Source organism: Nannospalax galili, unplaced genomic scaffold (assembly GCF_000622305.1).
Source record: "Nannospalax galili isolate Female #2095 unplaced genomic scaffold, S.galili_v1.0 scaffold259, whole genome shotgun sequence".
Classification (NCBI taxonomy): domain Eukaryota; kingdom Metazoa; phylum Chordata; class Mammalia; order Rodentia; family Spalacidae; genus Nannospalax; species Nannospalax galili.
The window spans coordinates 3,080,604-3,107,769 of record NW_008344750.1 but is presented as its reverse complement, the minus strand read 5'-3'; the positions used below and the strand labels follow the sequence as shown (position 1 = coordinate 3,107,769).

Here is a 27,166-nt window from a genome sequence, read left to right as displayed (position 1 = left end):
TAGCCTTCATAAAGACATTTTTTTTCAAGTACGTCACACACTCTGACCACACTCACCTTCCAGATCCTTACTTCTCCCCACTTCCACTGGTCCCCTTCCTTCCCCACTTCTACTTCTGCTTCTCTATCATATATAAATGATCTTATACATCTATATCAAACCTAGGGATCCACAAATGAGAGAAAGCACACGATGTCTGTCTTTCTGAGTCTGGTTTATTTTCCTCTTTAACATGATGTTTTCCAGTTCCAGCCATTTTCCTGCAATGACATCATTACATTCTTCTTTAAGCTGAATGAAACTTCAGTGTGTATATATGGCACATCTTTAACCATGAATCTGTTGGTGGACATCTAGGCTGATTCCTTAACCTGGTTATTGTGAACAGTGCAGCAGTAAACATGGATGTGCTACTCTCTGTGATATGCTGAGCTGGAGTCCTTTGGGTATACACCCAGGAGTAATATACCTGGATCACATGACATTTCTTCTTTTAGTTCCATATTGCTTTTCATAGTAGTGGCTGTACTACTTTCCATTGTAATTTTTTTGGTAATAGCCTTTACTGGAACATAATTCATCTAAGCATACAATTCAACCATGTAAAGTGTACAATTCCACAGGTTTTTCATAGGTTCAGAGTTATGAGACCACCAGGTCCACAGAGGATTTTAAAACACTTTCTTTACCCCCATACTTTCTAGTGACTGTCCTTCAGTCCCCTCATCTACCTAGCTCTAGGTAATCACACCAGTCTACTGCAGGTCTCTAGACTTGTTTACTCTGGCTATTTCATATAAAAGAAGTCATATAATATCCACCAACCTTTCAAATAAGGTACTTTTTTCTTGATAGTAATAAGGATGGAACTCAGGGCCTTGAACATGCTAGGCAAGCACTTTAACAATGAACTGTATTCCTAGCCTTAAGTGCGGCTGCTGCCAGCTGCAGCTGCCCCTCCACTCTTCTGGTGCTGGGTGTTGTCTCCAGGCGCTGCTCCTCCACTTGCACAGGTGCTGCCTGCAAGTGCACAGACACCACCTCCTGGGCGCTGCCTCCCATTGCATGGGGGCCACCTCCTGGGCACCGCCTCTGATTGCACAGGCGCTGTCCTTCGTTCCTCCCTGCGGCCGCAAGTTGTGGTGGCTCTTCTGCTCCCTCGGTACTGAGGCAGCTCTTCTGTTCACCTGGTGCTGAGGCCGCTCTTCTGCTTGCCTGGCGCTGCCTCTGATCGTCACAACTTCTTCCCAGTCCTGGATCCCAGGGCTGGTGAGGAGACTGTGTCAGCAGAGCCACATTCAGACATAGGAGACCAGGTTCGTTGACGCATATCCAGTTTATTGCAGAAGGGCACAAACTTATATAGGGGTAGGGGTCCAATCAAGAAGTTACAACTCAGATCTTTGGCAGGGCTGTGTCCTATCATGACATTGCAAGCCAGACACCTCATTAGCATAATGGGTTTTAGGTTACTTAGGTTCCGGTTTCCTTATGGGGCCTGGTTTCCTGGGAATCAGGTGACCCAGGCTAAGTGTTGCAATTTGGGATCTCAAGGGTGATTAGGGAGGCGCGAGCTCTAGGCATCAGTCTTGTGATCTGCCAATGGGAGCAAATGTCACGAGGTGTTTCTTGTGGCTCCAGCGGTTGGGCCACTCGTTGCCTTGGGCCTGCTGTATGGCTGTCAATAAGACTTTCACCCTAGGCTCAAGCCTGTCTCCCACACTTAAGTACAATTATTAACCCATTTCCCTGATGGACCTATATGAGGCTTCGACATATGACATCCTTATCTAGGGATCTTAACCAAGCTATGATAAAGGTTTAAACCCAGGTCCACCTGACCCCACAACTCCTGTTTTTTCCTCATCAATTCCTGTAGTTAATGAGCCCTGGAACAAAGGAACCTGTCCCCTTCATCCCACTTCCCGTTCCCCAGTCCATGGCCACACCTTTAAATTCCTGCTTTATACACTCAGGAATATATCAGGAAAACCCCAGGCCCAGGGAGCCCACTCAATTCCTTCTTGGCCCATTTCCAGTCCTTCAGGCTTCGGCTGCGACATTTCTTTTGGGAAGCCCCCACACTTGCTCCCTTTTTTTGGTCACATGTTCCTACCCTCTGTGGAGGTGAGAAGCTGCTCTGGCTCTTCCATGGACTCAGAGTCCCTACCTCTCCTCCTCCCTGACACCATCATGATCCCAGGCAAAGGGGTCAGGTAGGGTGCAAAGCCCTTATGAACTCTCCAGGGCCCAGATAGCATTGTAGACACCACCACCAATCGCTTTGTTACTGGGAGTTTTCTAGCTCTGAATGATTTTTGGCATGTTTTCTCCCCAAATCCCAATGATACTGGAACTACCATTTCCTTATTTTACAGAGGCAGAAATGGAGATCTAGAAAGGAGAAGAAACCTGCCTAAGGTGCCTAGCCAGAAGTGACTGTGGTGGCATTCAGCTTTGGGTTGGTCTGACCTCAGAGGGAGGCTCTAGAACATGTGGAGAGTAAGCGCTGCACTCACTGCAGAGGCTGGATGCATCTGTCCTCACCAATGATCTTCTGCGTGAGGTGGCAGACCTCATTAGAAATTCTCAGATCTGGGAATGAGGGCCAGGGGTCATCCCTAGCAGGGGGTGAGGTGGGCAGGTGATGGGGAGGAGCAGGAAGAGGTGGAAGAGAGCAGAGAGAAGCAAGAAGGGGAGAGGAATTACTCAGAGGATGTGGTTTGCTGAATCTTGGGCTGTCTCGTCAATCCACAAAACATTCAAAATGGAAAGGAGGTTGGGGATGTAGCTCAGTGGTAGGCTATGTGGCTAGTGTGCTTGAGGTCTTGCATTGCATTCCAGCAACACATACACACAAACATACACACACAATGGGGGTGGGGTGTAGTAGTACAGGCCTGCAATGGTGAGGCTGAGGCAGAAGGATAATGAGTTCAAGGCCAGCCTGGGCCACAAAGCAAGATACTATTTTGAAAAGAAAAAGAAAAAGACAGAAGCCCTCTGATGATTAGAACTATCCAATGTCTACATTTAGAGGGGAAACTGAGGCCCAGATATGCAGGGCACTGGCCAAAAGTATGTCCAGTCATAGATAATTAGGACCAAAGATAGTACTCAAAGTCAGAATGTCAGTTTAAAGCTGGCCTGTAATACCAGTACTTAGAAAGTAGAAACAGAAGGATCATGAGTTCAGGGTCATCCTCTGTTACACAGTGAGTTCAAGGCCAGCCTGGGCTGCTGTATGAGACCCTGTCACAAAAAAAGAAAAGGAGAGAGAAAAAAAGACCATGTACAATGACTATCCACAATGAAAATTTAAAAACAAGAAAAATCAGCTTAGAAAAGAATGAAAATGATGTTTAGAGAAGAGTGACATATGGGCAGGCTGCCCCACTGCTGAACCCAGAGTCCCAATTTTCACTTGCAACCTGGGGTATGTGAGATGACCTTTCTGAGCTTATCTTTAATAGTGAGGGAAATCTCAAAACAGAAAAATAACACCCACAGCCTAGGCTGGCTGTCAGCATGGGGAGTGATGCACACAGTACTGTCAGTCTGCACTCAGTGGGTACTCAATGCACAGGCAGACTGGCTGTACTGTTCCACCCATGTCACTTCCCCTCTGCCTGCTGCCTTCCAGGGTAAGGGTTTCTCTAGAATGCTGGGAAAGATTGGGGCTACATCTTCAGTCATTTGTTAGCAGAATGACCATGGACTGGTCAGTACTCACTGACTCTGGGCCTCATCTGAAAATTGGGGATGGCAATACCAGTACCTAACAGACAGGGCTGTGGTGAGGTCAGTGTGATGCACAAGGATGGGTTTCACATCCTTGTACTGCAGGTAAGAGGTCTGGATGTGTACCCCCCCATCCTAGGACACAACTGATATGACTAAATTTATACAGCTTGAAGCACACAGTAAGCTACTGCTGCGAGTGACTTCCCAGGCAATGCTCCATTCACCAGCATCTCAGAGCTTAGTCTTCCAGGAAGAGGCTGGTTCCCAACTTACAGATCTCCCAAGTCCTAATTAGGCGTGCCCTTGCAGCAAGGGAGGCACTTCTGGCACTCTAGAGCCCACACTGGCTGGCCTGAACCAGTTCTGAGTCCCAGAAGCCTGTCTGAACTTGGGAATTCTGAAAATGCTGAACAAAGTCCAGACTTCTGCAGGAGTGCAAGTGACTTTGTAAGCACTCAGTTCCTCTGCATAAAAACTGAGTCCTGGGGAGGAGGGATTGCTGCCCATGGGTAGGCAAACCCTAGATGCACCAGTGTGTTTGCTGTGGCTGTGCTGCAAGTCCCTTCCCTAGCCGCAAAGTGTTGGGAACACCCCTTACCTGAGTACCTCCTGTGCTCCACAGATGATGTTCCCACACCCTCTGAGAACCAGAGCTGTCACTTTTATTCACAACCAAGATAAGGAAGAAAACAGCCAAGGACACCTTCAATTTCTATAGTCTCTAGAAAGGACAGAAGTTCAATCTAAAGGTTGTGAATTGTTTCTGGGACATAGAGGGCCTTCGGCAGTCTTTGAAAGCTGAGGGAGCTTTTGGCCATTTCTGGTGAGCAAGGGGTAGAGCTGACTGTGACACAGATGTGCCTGCTGCTGCCTACAGTAGGACTGGCGTTTCTAGCTGAGCATAGGCTAGCGTTCAAAGGCAGGAAATTGGGATCAGTCGTTCTGCAGCCTTGGTTTTCTCCTCTGAAAAGTTGGTTTGACACAGATCTTGCTAGGCTCTAATAGGACCCAGATAAGTTTGTGACAGGAAACAGAAGGTATATTTATTTTTTTATTTTTATTTTTTGGTCTTTTTGAGACAGGGTTTCCCTGTAGCTCCAGCTGTCCTGGAACTCACTATGTAGACTAGGCTGGCCTTGAACTCACAGAGATCCGCCTGCCTCTACCTCCCGAGTGCTGGGATTAAAGGCATGCGCCACCACGCCCGGCTCAGAAGGTACATTTATAAGGAACTCAACCCCTGAGTTTTCGTTCTTGCCCCTGGGGGGGCTCCAGCTGCAGAATCAGAGATAACACAGCTAAAAGCTGCAGAGAAAGCATGGCTTGAGTCAGACTGTCCACTGATCTCCCAGGCCCAAATTTCTCTGTCTGTATGACTGATGCTGGCACAGTCACCTGAGCCGTCAACTCACACCTTGTGCAATGCCATCCAAGATGACTTATCATTATGTTCTAGTTTGTTTCTCCATTGCTGTGAAAAAACACTTTGACCACTACCAACTTGGGGAGGAAAGGGTTTATTTATCTTACATCTCCTGGGTCACAGTTCATCTGGGAACCCAAGGTAGGAACTCAGGGCAGGAACCTGGAGGCAGGAGCTGGAGCACAGACCATGGAGGAATGCTGCTTACTGGCTCGCTCCCCTGGCTCCTGCTCACCCTGCTTTCTTATCCAACACTGGCCCACCTGTCCAGGGGTGGCACCACCCACAGTGGGCTGGGCCCTCCCACATCACTCAACAATCAAGAAGATGCCCCACAGACATGGCCACAGGGCAGTCCAATGGAAGGCAATTCCCCAATTGAGGGTCCCTCAACCCAGGTGAGTCAAGTTGACAGTAAAGCTATTCAGCACACATTATATAAGATGGAAGGGAGGTTCCTGGAAGCCAACATTGACTGCTGTGTGTTCACTCAACAAGCTTTGCTAACACACTGCAAAAGGCTCTAAATATGTGCTAACAGAAGTCCAGTTAGGAGACAAATGAACAGCCCTTTATAATACAGTGTCAGGCTAGAACGAGGGAAAAGCCCTGAAGAAGGTAACAGAATATCTGAGGAATGAAGAGGGAGTCTGTGAAGAGGGGAGACTGAATACTGGGGTAAAGGAAAAGATTTCAGATGGGAGGTCCAGGGTGCAAGAGGATAGAGCAGAATCAAGAGTTTTATGGAACTGTCTAGGTGTGGTGGCACAGGCCTATAAGCCTAGGACTTAGTAGGCTAAAGCAGGATAACTGGAAGTTCAAGGCCAGCCTGTATAGTGAGACTCTAAAAATAGAGTTTTGGGGCTGAAGAGATGGCTCACTGGTTAAGAGCACTGGTTACTCTTGCAGAGGACCCAGGTTCAGTTGCTAGCACCCATTTGGCAGCTTAAAAAACGTCTGTAACTCCAGTTCCAGGGGACCCAACACCCTCTTCTGACCTCCATGGGTATTGCACGACATGGGTGCACTTACAGATATGCAAGCAATACACACATACACATAAAAAATTAAAATAATAAAAAATTATTTATTTTGGGACTGGAGAGATGGCTCCAAGATTAAGAGCACTGGCTGCTCTTGGAAAGGACCTAGGTTCAATTCTCAGCACCCACGTGGTGGCTAACAATGATTCCTAACTCCAGTTCCAGGGAAATCCAACGCCCTCTTCTAACCTCCATGGGCACTGCAAGATGGGTGTACTCACATACATGCAGGCAATACACTTGTACACATAAAATAAAAATAAATAAAATATTTTAAAAAATAATTTTGTGTGTGTGCATGTATGTTTGTATGGTTTGAATATGGGGAGTGCATGTGGAGGTCAGAGAACAACTTTCAGGAGTCATTTCTTGCCTTCCTTGCTGAGGCAGCATCTCTCTTGTTTCTGCCCCTGCATGGCTTACTCCAGGCTAGCTGGCTTCAGCCAATTCTTCTGTCTCTGCCTCCCATTTTGCTGTGTGAGTGCTGGGATTACAGATGCACCCCATCACAATCCAGCCACCAGGTCATTTTACATGGGTTCTGGTGATGGAACTGGGGTGGTCAGGCCTGCATGATAAGTGCTTTTCACTGCTGATCCATTTTCCCAGACCAAGGATTTTTTTTTTTTTTTTGGTCTTTTTGAAGCACGGTCTCCCTGTTGCCCCAGCTGTCCTGGAACTCACTATGTAGACCAGGCTGGCCTTGAACTCACAGAGATCTGCCTGCCTCTGCCTCCCGAGTGCTGTGACTACAGGCGTGCGCCACCACGCCTGGAGGGATTTTTTTTTTTAAATTAAGACAAGTATAGTGGCACATGCCTGTAATCCCAGCACTTGAGAGGTTGAGGCAGGAGGACTCGAGGTCAGAGCTATGCTCCATAACAAAACCCTATCTTAAAACAATAACAACAGGGGCTGGAGAGATGGTTCAATGGTTACAAGCACTGGCTGCTCTTCCAGAGGACTGGGTTTGGTTCCTAGCACGCACATGGCAACTAACAACTGTCTCTAACTCCAGTTCCAGGGGGTCCGATGCCCTTCTTCTGGGCTCCTTGTACATTGCATGACATGGGTACACTTACATACATGTAAGCAAAACACTCATATACATAAAATATACATAAATAAATAATAAACAAATAAAACATTTCCAGGCATGGTGGCACATACCTTTAATCCCAGCATTCCAGAGGCAGAGGCAGAGGCAGGCAGATCTCTGTGAGACTGAGGCCAGCCTGGTCCACACAGTGAGTTCCAGGACAGCAAGGGTAGAGGGAGACTCTGTCTCAACAAACAAACAAACAAGTCCTAAAATAATAGCAACAAATTCTTACAGCTGGTAGTGTGGCTCTGGTTGAATGCTTACTTAGCACGGATAAGGTCCAGGCTTCAAGCTTCAGTCCCAGCAACACACACACACACACACACACACACACACACACACACACACACACACACAAAACACAGCAGTGGTGTCCATAAACTCTCCTTCACCCACAGCAAAGATCTCAAGGTCAGCTCTGCCTTCCCCATCCTACACCACTAACACCTCCCAATGGCAGCTCAAGTGCCTGATCTGATGTGTGTGACCATGTCCCTGGTCTAGGTTCATCCAGGTCTTCTGCGGTCTTCTGACCTGAGCATTTGGCTCACAGATGGGGCAGAGGCTTCAGAAACTTTCTTGGTATACAACTTCCATGTTGGCATCTTTTTTTTTGTCTCTCGTCTTTTTGAGACAGGGTCTCCCTGTAGCCCAGCTGCTCTGGAACTCACTATGTAGACCAGGCTGGCCTTGAACTCACAGAGATCCACCTGCCTCTCCCTCCCGAGTCCTGGGACTAAAGGAGTGTGCCACCATGCCCGGCTCCATATTGGCATCTTTTACCTTTGGGCAAGTGCCATGCTGATGTCGGGCTGTCCATGTCCTCACCAAGTCTGACTGCAGAGTGACAAGTCAGAGTGTGCTATCTTGAGAAGGGTAAGCTTCATATTCTTCAAGTCTGGAATGAGGCCCACTTGCAGGGACCTTATTCATTAATGTATTCATGAAACAGGGTCTACTGTATCTGAGGCTACCCCCAAACATGCTATGGTAGCTGAGGATGATCTTAAATTTCTGTTCCTCCTCTGGCACAGAGATGAAGTATCATTGGAATGTGGCCAGAGTCCCTCTGGCCCCTCACCTGCAACCTCAGCAGGTACATTCTTCCTCTGGCCTCAAGGTCCTACTCTGTGGAGGAGGATGACCCAGTACACCCAATGCTGCTGCTGCTGCCATACCGCATGTGTCAGCAGCAGGCAGGTGCTCACATGCTGAGGCTATCCAAACTGTTTCCTTGATGACTCAGACTTACAGTGTGAAAACCAATCATTTACTCATGATTGCTTTCAACTTAGGCTTCTCTGTGCCTGAGTATGTTCAGAAAGCTGAGTTGACCATTTTTTCGACTTCCTGACTATGCTATCTGGGAATTTTTCCTTTCCCTTACTTCCCAAGACAACCCAGAGAAGATAATCAAAATCTCAGAGTCAGTCCTTAACTCTCCTTGCTTCCATCAAGGTGCCAGATGGAACCCATAGAGCAAAACCTCCAGACAACTGTAATGCAACTGGGAAAGTGCTAGCTCCCTTGGGTTTTTCTGTGAGAGCCATGTGTGGTGGCAGTCTTACAGTGGGCATACCTGATATACAGCCCACAGAACTGGGCATGAATGCCAGCTGCACCACTTACTAGTTGTGTGACTTAGGGAAAATTATTCAACCTCTCAGAGTCTTCATTTCCCAAACCATGAAGTGGGTGTCATAACTGTATTTACTTCATACAGCTGGAGATATGAGAAGTCAGGCATAAAAGCAGATGCCAGTAATCCCAGCACTTGGTAGGCAGACACAGAAGAATTACATTACAAGTTTGAGTCCACCCTGGGCTACATACAGAGTTGTAAGCCAGCCTAAACTATATGGTGAGACTCTGTCAAAAAACAAAAAACAAAAACAAAGGCTGGGATGTAGCTTAGTGGCAGAGTACTTGACTAATAAGCATGCACAAGTCTCTGGGCTTGACCCTTAGCACGCGCGCGCGCGCGCGCACACACACACACACACACACACACACACACACACACATATATATATATATACATTTTTATATATGAGTCTAGCTGGTTATGGTGGTGTGGTGCATGCCTTTAATCCCAGCACTTGAGAGGCAGAGGCAGGCATATCTCTGAGAGTTGAAGGCCAACCTAGTGGACATAGCAAGTTCCAGACCAGTCAAGGCTATATAGTGAGATGCTGTCTTTAAAAAAAAAGGGCTTCTGGGGCTGGAGAGATAGCTCAGCGGATAAGAGCACTGACTGCTCTTGCAGAAGACCCAGGTTCGATTCCTAGCACCCACATAGAGGCTAACAACCATCTGTAACTCCAGTTCTAGGGGATCCAACACCCTCTGCTGAGCTCCATGGGCACTTCATGACATGGGTGCACCTACCTACATGCAAGCAAAACACCCATATACATTAAATAAAAATAAATATTTTTAAAAAATAAAATAAAAATTAAAAAGGTCTTCTTCCCTCTTTAGATGACAAATTTCATTTGTGTTACTACTTGGCTTCTTGCTCTAGGTAACAAGGGTTGGAAGAGCCCCTAGAAGACATGCGATGAGTAAGCTCCACTGAGTCAGTAAATTAAGGTCCCTTTGGATAGAACAATGAACTGTTTCATTCTCCATCACAAGAATCACAGTCAGAGGATCACTCAACCACAGTCACCCACAGCAGGTGCAGGGGAGGCAAATCTATGAATCCACCCTAACAGCACCTGGCCTTAGGGACAGAATTCAGCTTCCTTCTCCTTTGAGTCCCAAGATGTATGGGCAGGCATGCCTTGCTTCTGCTGGCTTCATGGGCTGCAGGCAGTCCCTTGGTGGCTAAGGCTATGGATGGAGCCTGTAAGTGGGAGGCTTGCAAAACGGTATATGGTTCAGTCTTTGGGTTTGCTTCCTAAAGGGTGTAGGGGTAGGGAGGCTACCTCCTCTTTACTATCAGATTTGAGTCATGCACAAAGAGGACACATCTTATGAGAGAGTTGAGAGGAAGAGGAGGGAGAGAGGGGGAATGATGAGTAAGGAAGACAGAAACTAAGGAGAAAGAAGGAGGCACATGATAGAGGGAGCAGTGGAGAGGGAAAGGATATAAAAGAGAAAGGAAGAGGCAAGGTCAGAGTGGAAGGACATGTCATGACCACTAAAGGGAAAGAGGTAAGATGTAATAACCAGCGCTTCATACACACTTAAAATTGCTGAACTCAAAGAGGTGACTCTGCAGGCAATGGAGTGGGCAGAGTCTGAATCTCAGCAACAGTGTCCACAAGGTAGGGGCTAAAGGTGCTGCTGCCCCTCCCCAAGATACAACCCTCCAAAACAGAGCAGGCCAGCAACTGTCCAGATATCTGGTGCTGAAATATCCTCTAGTTAGGTACAACATTGCAGTCATCTGACAACTACTTGTTAGGTGCCAACTGTGTGTAGCTATTATTCCAAGAACTGGGGAAAATCAGCAGTGGATAAAATGGACAAGTCTTCTCCTTAGGAAACTTACACTATGTAGGAGGAGACAAGATACACCTTGGTTAGAAAAAGGGAAAAAGGTGGGTAGGTGAGATGGCTCAAGACAAAGGTGCTTTGTTGCCAAGCTTGATGGCCTGAGTTCAATCCCCAGAACCTACACAGTGGAAGGAGATAACCAATGTCTGCAAGCTATCCTGACCACATGTTTCTTGGTACATGTACCCACACTAATAAATGCAATAAACTTTAAAAGAGAGAGAGAGAGAGAGAGAGAGAGAGAGAGAGAGAGAGAAAGCACTTGAAAGGTAGAGATAGGAGGGTCATGAGTTCAAGGCTGATCTCAGCTATATATTGAGTTTGAGGCCAGCCTGGGCTATATAAGATGGAAGGGAGGTTAGGAAAGAAGGAAAAAGGGAAGGAGGGAAGGAAAGTAGGTTTGTTTCTTCCAACCCATATGGTGGAAGGAGGGAACCAACTCCTGCAAGTTATACTCTGACTTCCACATGAGCACTGTGGCTCATGTGCCAGGATACAAGCACTTGCACTCACACACATATACACACAAATAAGACTAAATAAATAAATGTAAAAGAAATTAAGGAAAAGAGACAGGAGAGGGAGAGAAAATGAAGTTTAGCAAATGCGTTCTGAAAAGTGGTCACATTTTGTATCATAAAGTGACAAGATGGCACAGGGTGTCCAGTGCAGGGTATGAACACTCACATAAATGGGGATTCAGCTCAGTGGCACAGTGTGTGAAGCCCTGGGTTTGATACCCAACACTAAAACCAAAACATGTAGATGCTGGGTCATGGCTCACAAGAACTCTCAGCAGAACCAGACCCCTTCCCCAGCCTCAGTCCCAGAAAGCTGTCCATTTCCTTCCTGGGGACATCCTATTCTTCCATTCTCAGATATCTGGGTCTCCACTGTGGATGAGAAATGGGTGTGTCCAGTACTTGTTTAGGCCTGATGATTTGAGACTCTAGGCTGTTATATTACTGAGTTAACTCAGACAACCTACTTCCTCACTCTGGCCTCAGTTTAGTTGCTTGTAAAAAATAGGAACAAAGATCCCTGAACAGTGAACAGAGTTTGCAGAGGTACCAAAGACAATGTGGTGTGTTAGTTCTCTGCTGTCCACACAGGAGGGGAAAGAGCCCTCCTGCTGGAGTCACATTTTTCTGAGTTGCCAGGAGTCACCAGCATTACTGAGTGAAAGAAGTGGCTGGCAGTAGAGCCTTGAGGGTATTCGGAGAGAACTCTATGGCTTTATCCTTTGACCTGCAATATGTTTCTGAGGCACAGCAGTCATGGAACTCATGGAGCCTAGGGATAGCAGAGGTTGAGGCCCAACTCAAAGTCCTTCACTTGGGCCACTGGAATCTTGTACTGGCAAGACTTAGGAGCAATAAGGGCCCAAGGGCAAATAAGCTTGGGAAACTCAGCACATACCATGTGCCTCTTCAAGATTCCCAGGCTCTTCACCAAGACCATGCTCTGAGAAGACACATATACCTTGGCCATGGTCTCTCTCTTTCTCTCTCTCTCCCTCTCCCCCCTTTCTCCTTTCCCCCTCTCTCTGACAGGGTCTCATTCTATAGCCCAGGCTGATCTGAAACTATGTAGCCCAGGCTGATCTGGAACTCACAACAATCGTCCTGCTTCAGTCTCCCAAATGCTAAGATTATAGGACTGAGCCACCACGCCTGGCTTCTCTTTTCTTCCTCTTCTTGGTGGACCATCCATTGTGTCAGCTTTTTGTGGCTATAGCAAATACTTGAGCTAAAAGCTTTATGTTGGCTCATGTTTAGGAAGGTCTAGTTCATGCTCAATTGACCAGTCTACTTTGGAGCTGTGGCAAGGCAGCATATCATGGTGGAAGGCCATGATGGAGCAAAAAATACTCATTTTATGGCCAGAAAGAAAAAAGAGAGGAAGAAGCCAGGCATAGTGGTACATGTCTATAATCCTAGCTCCAAGGCAGGAGGATCAAGAGGTTAAAGCCAGTCTGGTATGTACATTAGCATCCTGTATCAAAAAATAACAAAAATGACTGTGTACTCTAAGCACTCAGGAGGCTGAGTAGGAGGATCAAGAGTTCAAAGCCAGCCTGGGATATATAGTGAGACCCTGCCTCAAAAATGCTTGTAATGGGGACTGGAGGGCTCAGCAGTTAAGAACATTGGCTGTTCTTGCAGAAGACCTGGGTTTGAATCCCAGCATCCACATGGCAGCTAACAGCTGTCCGTAACTCCAGTCCCAGGGGATCCAACAGCCTCTTCTGACCTCCATGGGCATTTCATGACATGGGTGCAGGCAATACACACATACACATAAAATAAAAATAACAGCTGGGCATGGTGGTGCACGCCTTTAATCCCTGCACTCAGGAGGCAGAGGCAGGTGGATCTCTGTGAGCTCAAAGCCAGCCTCGTCTATCTAGTGAGTTCCAGGACAGGTGGGGCTACAGGGAGACCCTGTCTCAAAAAGACAAAAATAAATAAAATAAAATAAAATATTTTTTTAAAAAAACGCCTGTAATGCCAGCACTCAGGAGCCTGAGACAGGAGGATCATGAGTTTAAGTCTAGCCCAGGCTATTCGGTGAGGGGGGGTAGAGGGGGAGAGAGAAAGAGAAATAGAGAAAAAGAAGAAAAAGGAGATAAAGAAGGGAGGAAAGAGAGAAAGGGAAGAAGAGGAAGGGACTGGGGTCTCCTTCAGGAGCACAGTTACTTCCTGTTTTCTTCTGATTAGAACTCATCACTTAAAATTATCACCCTCTTCCAATGACAGCCCCTTGGGAACCAAACCTCTAACATGGTCCTTTATGGAATACTCAGGATCCAAACCATAGCATGTGCATCTTGGAGGTACCCTGGGACATTGTGTCCTGAGAATTTGGAAGGACTTGAGAATTTTTGTCCCAGGAAAACAGCTGGCAGGGTGGAGGAGCTCATGGAATTATGTGACCTCAACATTTAGTGTGTGCCAACCACATAACAAAGGTTGGTTGAACAATTAATGGATGGCTGGATGAATATGTTTTATTCCCTGCCAAATGTTAAGAATGCAGAGAGGAAGGCAAAAGTAATCTGAACCACAAGAACTTAGCGCAGAATCATTCTTAGTTCTCTCTGGGTCATAAGTTTGGTGCAAGAACTGATAAAATTAATTAATTCATTCATTCATTTGTTCAACAACAGATCAGTAAGTACACTGCTAGGGATTAGGACTGGGGACCTCAGAACACCCAGGAGAGGATAATATACTAAACATGGGTAGAAGGAGTCAAGGGTAACTTTCTGGAGGTGAGTCTGAAGGACCCTTTGGGGGACTGACCTCATGGTTCCAGCATTTGTGCCAATATTCCAGCCATAAAAGTTATGCTTGGGGCCTCCTGGAATCCACACTTATCTACAATCTGATGGCTGCCCTTCCCCCCTTTACCTTTTTACCTCTATCATTCCTCCTTGCTGTCAACTGCTTGCTTGCCTTCCCACACCCAAGAAAAGTATCCTCATTCTGCAGATGGCTGGAAGACTCAAAGGAACAAGGCTCCAATGGCAAAATTCCAAGCAGGATGAAAAATAAATGGGAAACTATGTGGGTGAAAAGGGGTCCTACTCAAACCTCCTCCCCCATGACTTTCTACAGCACCTCAGACCCACCACTCATCTTGTCCTTCCGGCGACCCCTGCCAACCAGCTCCTCTGCCCCCTGCAAACAACAGCATGACTGGACCTTTAAATGGGGAAAATGCTTCATCATGTTCTGCTTCTCCATGAGAAACCAGAAACTCCTCCCCGCTCCTCCCTAGTGCACTCTCCTTCCAGTAAAATGTGGTTAAAGGGACAGTACCACCAAGTCTCCAGCTCTGAGGGCTGCCTGCAACCAGGGGCTGGAAAAGAAACAGAGGGCAGAAAGAGAGGAATAGGATGAGGTCTTTCCTGGAGGGCCGGGGGAGGGGTCTCTCTCCAAGGGAATCCCAACAGAAAACCAGGATAAACTGGGGGTGCAGTGCTACTTGTACTTGGGAGAGGTTCTGTTGTCAATGTCCTTCCTGCCCCTGCCCCAGTAGAGGAGGTTTATGTGGAAAAACTCACAGAAAGCAAGGAACTGGGCAGGTCATTCAAGTGTGGGTCATTGGGTGACCCTTCTAGATGACTTACCTACGCCCCTCTCTTCATTTCCTCTCTGCATAGCACAGGGGTGGGGCGGGGAAGTACTGGCGCATCTCCGGCCCCTCTTAAGTTAACCCCTTCACGTCCAAAAAAAAGGGGGGGGGGAGAAGCTCTGTCCCTGGTGCTGAAGCAATAGCCGCAAGGCAGTCTCTACTACCAAGACAGAAGCCCAAACCAAGAGCAAGCCATATAACAAAGCAAGGCCCCAAGTCTGAGCCTCCCACACTTTTTTAACCTGAATCCCGAGTCGGGCTCATGAGGGTGAGGGACTTGGCACTGAGAAAGCACCCCACCGCTTCCTTGGGAGTGTGAAGGGATGGATGCCTGTGGCAGTGTGGGCTTGCCTGTTGTGGAGATGGGGGGTGTGATGATGGGTTAAAAGCGAGATGAGACAAGAAAGGGACAGAGACTTCCACATTGTGGGGAAACGAGTGCTAAAACCCACCGGCAATATGTGGGTCCTCTCCCCACATTCAGCCAGAGATTCTCCCAAAGTTGGAAGCTCCTGAGGTATTTGGGGGTCTGATCTTGTCTCTAAAGCAAGAACCCTGTTGTACACACTGGGAAACCAAGCATGAGGGACAGAATTTGTACAAGGTCATTGAGCTAGTATATCGCACAGCTCCCCCGCCCCCCACCAGCTGCCCTGTGTGCATAACCTGGCTTGGGTGTTCTCTGTCCCCACACTTAGCCAGAGTCTTGTTGCCTACTCAGGGTACCCTCTGCCCCTTCAGTGACAGTCTCCCTTGCTGGGGTGAGTTTCAGTCTCCACTCCAACCTTAGGGGGCCACTCTAGGCTTTTTGGAGAACACTGCATCCCCCTCCCATCCGGGGTTCCCTCTCTCCATCTTCTGTAGTGTTTCCCATGTCACATCAGGGTAGCCTTGTAGTCTTTCCCAACCCAGGTCCCCCCTCCCCTATTCCGAAGCCAGCTGCAGTTTCTTGAGCCCCTTCCCAGTAGCCACTCTAGCTGCAGGGGAAACACTACACCTCCAGGTAGAGGTCCCTATTTATCCTCTGTAGCGTCTACCCTGCAGTCCCATCCAGGACCCCCGGTTCTGGGATAGCTGCAGTCTCTGCACTCCTTATCCCAAGACCCTCTCTATTAGGAAACCTTGTGTTGCCTTTCATGCTGGAGTCTTCTCATCCTAAAGACTGCAGCGTCAACCCGAAGGCACCTTGCCTCTATTCCAGACAGGTTTCCTGCCCGCTTCCTATTTCGGGTCCCCCTCTCTGATTCTGAGCACACCAGCAAGGTCTTCTGACATGCACCTGGAGGTCTGTGCTTGTCCGCTCCGGAAGTCCTTTACTCCTTGCTCTGACCTCGGGAAGCTCCTCTGAGGTTGCGACGATTCCCCTTCACTAGTTTGTCCCCCTGCCCCGCCCCTCTCACTGCGGCGGAGCCGGTCGGCTCGCGGCCGTAGGGGAGGAGGTGGAAAGGGCGGGGCCCTTCTCCCCAGCCCCCCACTGCCAAGGGGCTGGACCCGGCCACCGCGGATATAAAAGAGCCAGCGTCCTGGAGCTGCCGCAGTGCCACCCACCCGGTCCTGGCCCCGAGTTCCGGCTCTGCCGGCGGCTCGCACCTGCTCCAGCAATGATGAGCTTCGGCAGCGCGGATGCGCTGCTGGGCGCCCCGTTCGCGCCGCTGCATGGAGGCCGCAGCCTGCACTTCGCGCTGGCCCGCAAAGGCGGCGCGGGCGGCACGCGCTCCGCGGCTGGTTCCTCCAGCGGCTTCCACTCGTGGGCGCGGACGTCGGTGAGCTCCGTGTCCGCCTCGCCCAGCCGCTTCCGCAGCGCCGGCGCCGCCTCGAGCACCGACTCTCTAGACACACTGAGTAACGGGCCGGAGGGCTGCGTGGTGGCGGCGGCGGCGGCGCGCAGCGAGAAGGAGCAGCTGCAGGCGCTGAACGACCGCTTCGCGGGCTACATCGACAAGGTGAGGCAGCTGGAGGCGCACAACCGCAGCCTGGAGGGTGAGGCGGCGGCGCTGCGGCAGCAGCAGGCGGGCCGCGCCGCCATGGGCGAGCTGTACGAGCGCGAAGTGCGCGAGATGCGTGGCGCCGTGCTGCGCCTGGGTGCGGCGCGCGGCCAGCTGCGCCTGGAGCAGGAGCACCTGCTGGAGGACATCGCGCACGTGCGACAGCGCCTGGATGAGGAGGCCCGACAGCGCGAGGAGACCGAGGCGGCCGCACGCGCACTGGCGCGCTTCGCGCAGGAGGCCGAGGCAGCGCGGGTGGAGCTGCAGAAGAAGGCGCAGGCGCTGCAGGAGGAATGCGGCTACCTGCGGCGCCACCACCAGGAGGAAGTGGGAGAGCTGCTTGGCCAGATTCAGGGCTGTGGCGCCGCGCAGGCGCAGACACAGGCCGAGGCGCGCGACGCCCTCAAGTGCGACGTGACGTCGGCCCTGCGGGAGATACGAGCGCAACTCGAAGGCCATGCGGTGCAGAGCACGCTGCAGTCTGAGGAGTGGTTCCGAGGTGCGCAGGCGCACGGGATTGGGGCGGGGTCGCCCCCTGCTGACGAGTGGTGTTGTGGGTTCATCACCGGGGGCTCTAGAGGACTCCTCCAGGAGTTAGTCGGACCGGAGAGACCAGAGGATCCCTCTGCAAAGTGCATGTTCCCTAAGGAAGTAGTGGTCTTACTCTGGCTCTCCAGTGGAACACCCACAGCTCTGGAATTTTCCTTAGTTGCAACCCTCCAACATTGTGTATGTCTGTACTTCATCTCCGGGGCCAGCCTCCTCTGCCCTCCATCCTATTAGGCAGCCCCAGTTTGAGACGGCCTCCCTTCAGAAACAACAAGGACACTCTAGACCCTGGGTTTCCAGCTTCTGACCCCATGCCCTGCCAACTCTGCCCATCCTCTTTTCTTGCACCCTGTGTAGAGTGTGAAATGGGGGGAGGGGGTATTGTGCTGACACCGACCTGGCTCCTCCCCACTAACTGCTCAGTGCATAATGTTCCTCCCTACCTTAATCTGCTGTGTGGGATGAAACGAGACAGTTATTTTCACATCTTTTTTTTTCCCCCAGGATGAGACCAGCACCGTGTACCCAATGGCAACAGGTGGCTGCAGCAGCCTTTGAGCTATTTAATATCCCTTCTGATCTTCAGAAAAGCTGGGGCCTCCCGGCTCCCTTTCTTTTCCAACTTCCTGCAGTCCTGAGTCAGCTAGACTGCAGTTGCCCTGAAGCTGTGCCCAGCAGCTGCAGTGTGACCTTGACCAACACTGCCCCTCTCTGGTTTTCATTTCCTTTGGGGTTGAAAGAGTGTAGGGGAACTGGACTTCTTAGTCTGGGGTGCTCCAGGGTAATTCCTGAAACTCTGTAAACCTGTGCATTGTTCTGGGGAGAGAGTACAGAGGCTTCAGTGATTTTCAGGAGAGTTTGTGACCCATAGTAGCTGAGAATCCGCACCTGAGTGACGGTAAAGTCTTTGCTAACTCAGCAGGGAAAGCCAGGAATACTGGGACTTGGAAACTTGGAATTTTCTCTTTCCTGTTTCACTCCTTTGTAGCGGCAGAGAGCCATCCCTCTCCCTTTCCCCATCTCGCAATAAACCATCCCTTCCCCATCTCTGCAGCACACACACCCCCACACACACCGAGGGGACCTCTTCTTTTAGATTTGCTCTTCACCCAGGACATGTGGGAACCAGCTGGCTTCTTTCTTTCTACCAAGACTCAGTTCTGGGTGACAATACCCTGGATTCAGGATGTTCACTTTCAGGAGGTTTAGACCAAATTTAGATCCCTCATAAGAACTGAGAATTAGGAACAGGTTGCTGGCAGAGGTCAGTGTGTGTTTGCCATTGGCTCAGGGGCTCCAGTGCTAGAGAATGCACAGCCAGGTGGAGGAAGGGACAGAGAGTTGGTACATGAGGCCTTGTGCTCTGCAGTGACCTTGGACTCTGCACAAACCTGCAAGGAAGGTACCATGGCTACATGGTAACATGATTGTGCCCATAGCTTTCATGCCGCCTGAGGTCACAGGCATATTAACTTCTGCAACAAATCTCCAGACCCCAACTCAAATTGAGGCCTGATGATTAGATCTCATATATGAACTGCCAGTGTGCCATCCCCTTGATGAGGAGCTCTATCAGGCACTGGAACCAGGAATGGAGGCTTCCTTTCCCCTGTGGGGTTTATGTTAATCAAGTTAAGGGAGAAATAGTCTGATCTTCAAAGCCAGATAAGTAAATTTGAATTCTGCCAGTCACTAGCTTGGTCGCTTTGGACAATGGCAACTTGCCTATCAAAGGATAGGGTGAATCAGGCATCCTGGTACCTGAATGTTCTTAACACATGTGTTCCACCTTCTAGATCTGAGCACTGGAATCTTAAGTTCAGGTGTGTCTAACCCTGTGCCCTGATCCCTTCTTACCTCAGTGAGGCTAGATCGACTGTCAGAGGCAGCCAAAGTGAACACAGATGCCATGCGCTCTGCACAGGAGGAGATAACTGAGTACCGGCGCCAGCTACAGGCCAGAACCACAGAGCTGGAGGCACTGAAAAGCACCAAGGATTCACTGGAGAGGCAGCGCTCTGAGCTAGAGGACCGACATCAGGCAGACATTGCATCCTACCAGGTAGGCAGGGGAGGACAGAGGCTTATTAGGTGATCTTGGAGTCACTTCCCTTCTCAAAGGAGGACCATGGGTCTCTGTATCAGATATAACCATACTTTTTGCTCTGTGACCCCAGGAGAGCTATCTGCCTGCCTGAATTAGAATTCCTTCTCTGTAGTGAAAAGAGAGAAAGTGCAGGGGGAGGGGGAGGAACACACACCTGATTTGTAGAACTGTGACGATCAAAGGAAGGACACACTTCAAAAGTGCTCAGTAATGATGGGGATATAACTCAATGGCAGAATGCTTGCCTGCCTAGTATTCCCAAGGCCCCAGGCTCCAACCTAGCACCAAAAATAAACAAAATAATTATTTAAATAAAGTGCTCAGCAAGGTTTTAGTCACCATGAGTATTCTATTACTAGCCACCAGTGTCTGTGGGTGGCCTGGAGACAGACAGCCTGGGCAGATTCCTCCAGTTAACGACAACTTTGGAGAGAAAAATGTCACATTCATAGAACTTGGTAAACAAGTAACACATAGTGATTATAGAGACATTGGAAATTAGAGAAACAGAAAGGAGAGGGGAAAAAAAAGGTAGTTGTAATTGTCCTCTTTACGTAGTGGCTCCAGTGGGTAGGAGGGCTCATTTCCTATTTAATATACCTCTGGGTATCCTTTCATTTGCCAGGTAATCAAAATACTTTCCAAGCAGTGACATTGGCAGGCAGTTTTGGAAACAGTAGGAGGAAAGCAGATAAGGCTCTTTTCTCACTGAGCTTTCTGTTTTCATTCCTGGGTTATGGAACCCTAGGGCCTTGTGCATGATGTTACCCAAGTGTCCTGCCACTCAACTATACCCTTCCAGGAGCATTTTCTAAGAGATCTGTAGAAATTCACCCAACGTCCTACTGACCAAGACAGTTTCTGATGTAGTTTATTCCAGATCTTTCTTCAGGCTGAGATTTTTTACTCCAGATTTTCCCATGTCTACACATGAGGAGCCTACAACAGGGTGGGGTTTGATCCCCAGCTAGCCTGGCTGGGCAGGGTGGCTCTAGATTTGCACAGTAAGCCCAAGCTTACATGGAACTCAGGACCAGACACTGGCTTGCAGGTGACTCATATGACCTGTCATCCTCAGGAAGCCATTCAGCAGTTGGACAGCGAGCTGAGAAACACCAAGTGGGAGATGGCAGCCCAGCTCCGTGAGTACCAGGACCTGCTCAATGTCAAGATGGCCCTGGATATTGAGATTGCTGCTTATAGGTGAGAGGCCTGGGACTCTGTAGGTGGTGGAGAACCTTGTGTTCTCATGAGGCAGTAAGCCTTTGGTTTCAAAACCCTGTTTTAGAGACAAAAGTATTTATTTATTTTGTTTTTATTTGTATGTGTGTGTGTATGCATGTGCCATGGTGCATGTGTAGAGGTGAGAGAACTTTGTGGAGTTTGTTCTTTTCCTTCCACATTTATGTGGGTTCTGGGGAGTGAACTCAGGTACCTAGGCCTCTACCAGCTAAGCCATCTTGCCAGGCAAAAGTACTTTAATTATGGTAAAATACATCTTAATGGCTGTTGAGATGGTTCGGTAGGTAAAAGCACAGAATTGAATTCCGAAAGTTGTCCTCTGCCCTCCATACACACACCATGGAACCCATACACTCACACCCATACACACACGTGTACACGCCCACTAAAATTTAAAAATTTTAAATATATATCTTAGGGGCTGGAGATATATAATACTCAGCTGATAACACTGACTGTTCTTGCAGAAGACCCGGGTTTGAATCCCAGCACCCACATGGCAGCTAACAGCTGTCCATAACTCCAGTTCCAGGGGATCCAACAGCCTCTTCTGTCCTCCATGGGCATTGCACGGGCATTGCACCACATGGGTGCACTTACCTACATACAGGCAATTACACGCATACACATAAAATAAAAATAATAAATATTAAAAAATATATATGTATCTTAAAATTTGCCATTGAACCATTTTAAGTAACCAGTTCAGTGATGTTAAGTACATTTGCATATACAACCCTAACCGTCTATCTCTAGAATTATTTTTGTCATCCTAAATTCAAACTGAAAATTCCTTAAATAACTCATTTTCCACTTCCCTCAGCCCCTAGCATCTGTTCTACTTCTCAAGAGGCAGAAATCTTGAGAATTACTTTTTTTTAAATCACATTTTATTTGTGTGGGGGGGGTCTGTATGTGCACATACATATGAATGTCAAAGGACAACTTGGGAAGTTGGTTCTCCCCTTTTAACATGTGGGTCCTGGGAATCAAATTCCAGTCCTCAGGCTTGGCACCAGAATAGAAGGCAAAGAGGTACTTGCATAGTCAGGGACCATTACAACTCTGTCTTTTAAAGTTTCTTTCTTTTTTTAAGATTTATTTCTATTTTTTGTGTATGAGTGTTTTTTAAAATATTTTTTTTTATTTTATGTGCATGCGTGTATTGCCTGCATGTAGGTAAGTGCACCCATGTTATACAATGCCCGTGGAGGACAGACGAGGCTGTCAAATCCCCAGAACTGGAGTTATGGACAGTTGTTAGCTGCCATGTGGGTGCTGGGATTTGAACCCCAGTCTTCTGCAAGAACAACCACTGTTCTTAACTACTGAGCCATCTCTCCAGCCTCGTATGAGTATTTTGACTGCATATATGTATATTTACCATGTGTGTGCAGTGCCCATGGAGTCCAGAAGAGGGTGTTAGATTCCCTGCAACTAGAGTTATAAGTAGATGTGAGCTGCCATGTAGGTGTTGTGAGTTGAACCCTACTCTGGGTTGCAGATCTCAATCCAACAGCCTAGGGCGGAGCCTGAACCTAACAAGCTCTAGTATGACACTGATTCCTGACCAATGGCCTACACTGAGCATCAAGATTAGACTAGAGCCAACAGGTAGAAAGCCAAGGGTCATCAACTGGGACAGGCCTTCATGGGGTCAGCTCTGCTAAGCTGGGAGGTCTTATCTTTGGGGACTGGTGTACTCATGGCTACCATTCAGAGAGCACTGTGATAGCTCAGTGGAATCTGTGTCTGGATTACCTTGTGAACAGGACTAGCTTAGCCTCCCAACAACCCCTACAAAGTGTGCTGTTACTATCATCTCCATTTATTTCTGCAAGGAATAAAGGCTCAGCAATCTAAGAAACTCTAAAGGGGAGCTGGAGAGGATTCAGCGGTTATGAGCACTTTCTGAGCTCTGGTGCATGCCTTTAATCCCAGAACTCAGCAGACAGAGTTAGCTAAGACAAGAGGATAAACTGCTGTCACTACTTATTTCTAAACACCAAAGAATGGCAAGAAGTGACAGAACAATTGTAAATGGCCACACTCTTAAACTAAATTTGTAAGTGTGGAATTATTTGTTACCAGGTTCTTTTTTTTTCTTTCAGTCCTGGAAGGGATCAAATCTAGGGCCTCATACATGCTGGACAAACACTGCACCACTAAGCTGGACCCCCAACCCTCCAACTTTCTTTTGAGTAAGCTTTTAGTTGAGGGACAATAAATGTAACTTTGTCCATGAAGAAGTTCTCTATTGAGAACCGTTCTTCAGGGAGGAAAAGTTTGATTTCATAAGCAGCAGCCTAGCTACATTGAGCAAGAGTAGCCCTGGGGAGGTATGGCTTTGCAGGTGGTCACTGGGATACTTTGCTAAATAACTTTCTCCATTCTCAAAGTGCCTAACGCTGGATTGTGACTCCGTGAACATGGTTAGCATGATTCAATCCTGAAGAAATTCAAACTATCTACCAATAATAAAATGGGAACTCCTGGGGAAAAAAGAGCAATAGGGAAAGAAGGGGGGAGGAAGTAAAAAGGAGAAAGGGAAAGAAAGAAAATTCCTACCATTCATTCATATTTCTTCATTCATCAAAGTCCCTGCCACTGGATGTGATGGAGCATCAGGAAACCCTAGGAAGAGTCCAGATCTGCAAATCTGCTCTGAGTTAATAGTAACGTGTTTCATTATCCATTATACAGAAAACTCCTGGAAGGTGAAGAATGTCGGATCGGCTTTGGCCCAAGTCCTTTCTCTCTTCCAGAGGCACTCCCAAAAATTTCCTCCACGTCTACTCACATAAAAGTCAAAAGTGAAGAGATCAAGGTGGTAGAAAAATCAGAGAAGGAAACTGTGATTGTGGAGGAACAGACTGAAGAGATCCAGGTGACAGAAGAAGTAACCGAAGAAGAGGAGAAAGAGGCCAAAGAGCAGGAAGACAAAGAAGAAGAAGGGGGAGAAGAGAAGGCAGAAGAGGGAGGAGAAGCAGAAGCAAAATGTCCCCCAGAAGAAGATGTCACATCTCCAGAAAAGGAAGCCAAGTCCCCTCTGAAGGAAGAGGCCAAGTCACCAGCTGAAGCCAAGTCCCCTGTGAAGGAAGAAGCAATGTCCCCAGCTGAGGTCAAGTCTCCAGAGAAGGCCAAGTCCCCTGTGAAGGAAGAGGCCAAGTCTCCAGAGAAGGCCAAGTCCCCAGTGAAGGAAGAGGCCAAGTCTCCAGAGAAGGCCAAGTCCCCAGTGAAGGAAGAGGCCAAGTCTCCAGAGAAGGCCAAGTCCCCAGTGAAGGAAGAGGCCAAGTCTCCAGAGAAGGCCAAGTCCCCAGTGAAGGAAGAGGCCAAGTCTCCAGAGAAGGCCAAGTCCCCAGTGAAGGAAGAGGCCAAGTCTCCAGAGAAGGCCAAGTCCCCAGTGAAGGAAGAGGCCAAGTCTCCAGAGAAGGCCAAGTCCCCAGTGAAGGAAGAGGCCAAGTCTCCAGAGAAGGCCAAGTCCCCAGTGAAGGAAGAGGCCAAGTCTCCAGAGAAGGCCAAGTCCCCAGTGAAGGAAGAAGCAAAGTCCCCAGCTGAGACCAAGTCCCCAGTGAAGGAAGAGGCCAAGTCTCCAGAGAAGGCCAAGTCCCCTGTGAAGGAAGAAGCAAAGTCCCCAGCTGAGACCAAGTCCCCAGTGAAGGAAGAGGCCAAGTCACCAACTGAGGTCAAGTCTCCAGAGAAGGCCAAGTCCCCAGTGGAGGAAGAAGCAAAATCTCCTGAGAAAGTCAAGTCCCCAGTGAAGGAAGAGGCCAAGCCTCCAGCTGAGGTGAAATCCCCTGAGAAGGCCAAGAGCCCAGTGAAAGAGGAAGCTAAGTCCCCCGAGAAGGCCAAGACTCTAGATGTGAAGTCTCCAGAAGCCAAGACGCCAGTGAAGGAAGAAGCAAAGTCCCCTGCAGACATCAGATCCCCTGAACAGGCCAAAAGTCCTGCCAAAGAGGAGGCCAAGGCCCCAGAGAAGGTCAAATCCCCTATGGGGGATGCCAAAGCTCCTGAGGCCCCCAAGAAGGAAGAGGTGAAGTCCCCTGTAAAGGAGGAGGTGAAAGCCAAAGAGCTCCCAAAGAAGGTAGAGGAAGAGAAGACTCCAGTGACACCAAAACCAGAGGAGAAGGAGGAGAGCAAGAAAGACGTGGTGCCCAAGAAGGAGGCCCCAAAGCCCAAGGTGGAGGAGAAGAAGGAAACTGCAGCAGAAAAGCCCAAAGATTCTAGAGTGGAAGCCAAGAAGGAAGAGACTGGAGTTAAGAAGAAAGCAGTGACCCCAGAGAAGGAGGTGCCTGCCAAAGTGGAGGTGAAGGAAGAGGCTAAACCCAAAGAGAAAATGGAGGTGACCAAGAAGGAACCAGATGACTCCAAAACCAAAGAACCTGGCAAACCAGCAGAGAAGGAAAAGCCAAAGAAAGAAGGGGCGCCAGCAGCACCAGAGAAGAAAGATACCAAGGAGGAGAAGGTTGCAGAGTCCGAGAAGCCTGAAGAGAAACCCAAAACAGAGGCCAAGGCCAAGGAGGATGACAAGGGCCCCTCCAAAGAATCCAGCAAGGAGGCCCCCACTCCCAGCAAACCCAAGATGGAAAAGGCTGAAAAATCTTCTAGCACAGACCAAAAAGATAGCCAGTCCCCAGAGAAGGCCACAGAGGACAAGGCCACCAAGGGGGAGAAGTAAAGCAAGGACAGAGGAACATCCAGAGCCGCCAAAGAAACTCAGGAGGGTCCCAGGACTCCAGGGTTGGTGTAAGAAATTTTCATTTTTCCCCCTCCCTTTATTTTCCGTAAGAGGAAACTCTGCTTAGATGATGGGCCCGCCTTCACTTAGCAATAAGTTAGCAAGAGAGGACACCCCCAACCCCCAGCTCCAGCACCCCACTCCCCAAGCCCTCCCCAGGCGGTGGACAATTATGTTATGATAGCTTATTGTAGCTGAAAGTGATGTATGCTGAATGCCACATATAAAATACTTGACTACAAAAACTGCCCCCTCCTTTCCAAATAAGTGCATTTATTTCCTGTACAACTGACAGATGACTGCAATAATGAATGAGCAGTTAGAAATGCATTACGCTTGAGATGTCTTAACCTATTCCTGAATGCCTTCCGTTTTCCAAAGGAGTGGTCAACCCCTTGCCCAGCACTCTATCCTGGAAGAGCTGCAGCAGGTGGGGCAGGGAATTGGCCACTGAATCATGCCAGGATGCACTTTCCACTGGAGTCCACTTTCAAATTGCTTCCATGCAATAAAACCAAGTGCTTCAAAATAAATTGTGGCTGTTATTTGTTCTCTTTCTCTGGGAAGGCTGGGGCTGGGAACAAAGGTCTAGATGTCATTCATACCCAAGCCTACACAGGCAAAGCTAAGCAGGCATCAGTTTTCCGTGGATCTAGGATCAGGTGCATGTCTTCTCTGGTGCCATTTTCTGGTCACATATGTTAGGCAGTGTGCAAGATGCTTTATTCTTATGATTTGTGGACTAGTGGCCTAGGGCATCATTTCTGTATGATCTGTGTACTACCTTCATCAACCTCAAGTGCGAGCCTTATAAACCCACAAACTCCTGACTCCACACAATTGATATGACAATCTGAGGAGGTATGGGAAAGTGCAGGCTTTACCAAATCCTAGTTTATTCTGATGAACACTGATGCTTGAGAATAAGTGATCTCCAGGAGGATGTTGAACAGTCCCTAGGGCTCTGCATGTTAGATGAGGAGAAGCTTATGTAGAAGGGGCCACATGTAGCTAATTCATCTGTTGCGAAGACAACAGTGATGATTTTTCAATAGTCATCTGCTTGATATCCAATGTACTTCTCTGGGCATGCTTTTTTCAGTTCTGAGCTACACTGCCATTCCTTTTATTTATTTTTTTATTTTGAGGTAATGTCTTAAGTTGCCCAGGCTGGCCTCAAATTTGCACTCCTGCCTCAGTCTCCCAAGTAGCTGGGATTACAGACCTACATCATTATATCTGACTCTGGAAATGATTTTGAAGATTTACTTTTTAAATTTTATGTGTATTTATTTTATGAGTGTTTTGTCTACATGTATTGTTTTGTCTACATGTATGTAAATATACCACATGTGCCTGTTGCCTATAGAGGGCAGATAAGAGGGTGTCAGATTCCCTGGAATGAGTTAAAGACAAGTATTAGCTACCATATGGGTCCTGGTAACTGAACCTAGGTCTTCCAGAACAGAAAGTGCTCTTAGTCACTAAACCATCTCTCTAGCCCGTGGAAATGATTTTGAAAGTTGTAGTCCTCGTATAGCTTTACATGGAGTCTTTACTGTTAAAAACTTGTGTAGTACGATTGCCAT

At 48.3% G+C, this 27,166-nt stretch overlaps 1 protein-coding gene across 1 annotated transcript; it reads left to right on the top strand.

The window, feature by feature from the left end:
• Window positions 1-16,548: 16,548 nt before the first annotated feature.
• On the top strand, window positions 16,549-26,106 carry Nefh (neurofilament heavy). The gene is made up of 4 exons (XM_008841092.1): window positions 16,549-17,440; window positions 19,353-19,552; window positions 20,676-20,800; window positions 23,543-26,106. Exons 1-4 carry the CDS (start codon window positions 16,558-16,560, stop codon window positions 25,515-25,517), a joined length of 3,183 nt encoding a protein of 1,060 aa, XP_008839314.1. The 5' UTR covers window positions 16,549-16,557; the 3' UTR covers window positions 25,518-26,106.
• Window positions 26,107-27,166: the final 1,060 nt, after the last annotated feature.

Bases quoted from the DNA above. Each gene is read 5' to 3' on its own strand.
- Nefh (XM_008841092.1), top strand. From the start codon at position 16,558: ATGATGAGCTTCGGCAGCGCGGATGCGCTGCTGGGCGCCCCGTTCGCG. The intron at 17,441-19,352 runs GTGCGCAGGCGC...TTCTTACCTCAG, and splicing joins GTCTGAGGAGTGGTTCCGAG to TGAGGCTAGATCGACTGTCA. The intron at 20,801-23,542 runs GTGAGAGGCCTG...TCCATTATACAG, and splicing joins ATTGAGATTGCTGCTTATAG to AAAACTCCTGGAAGGTGAAG.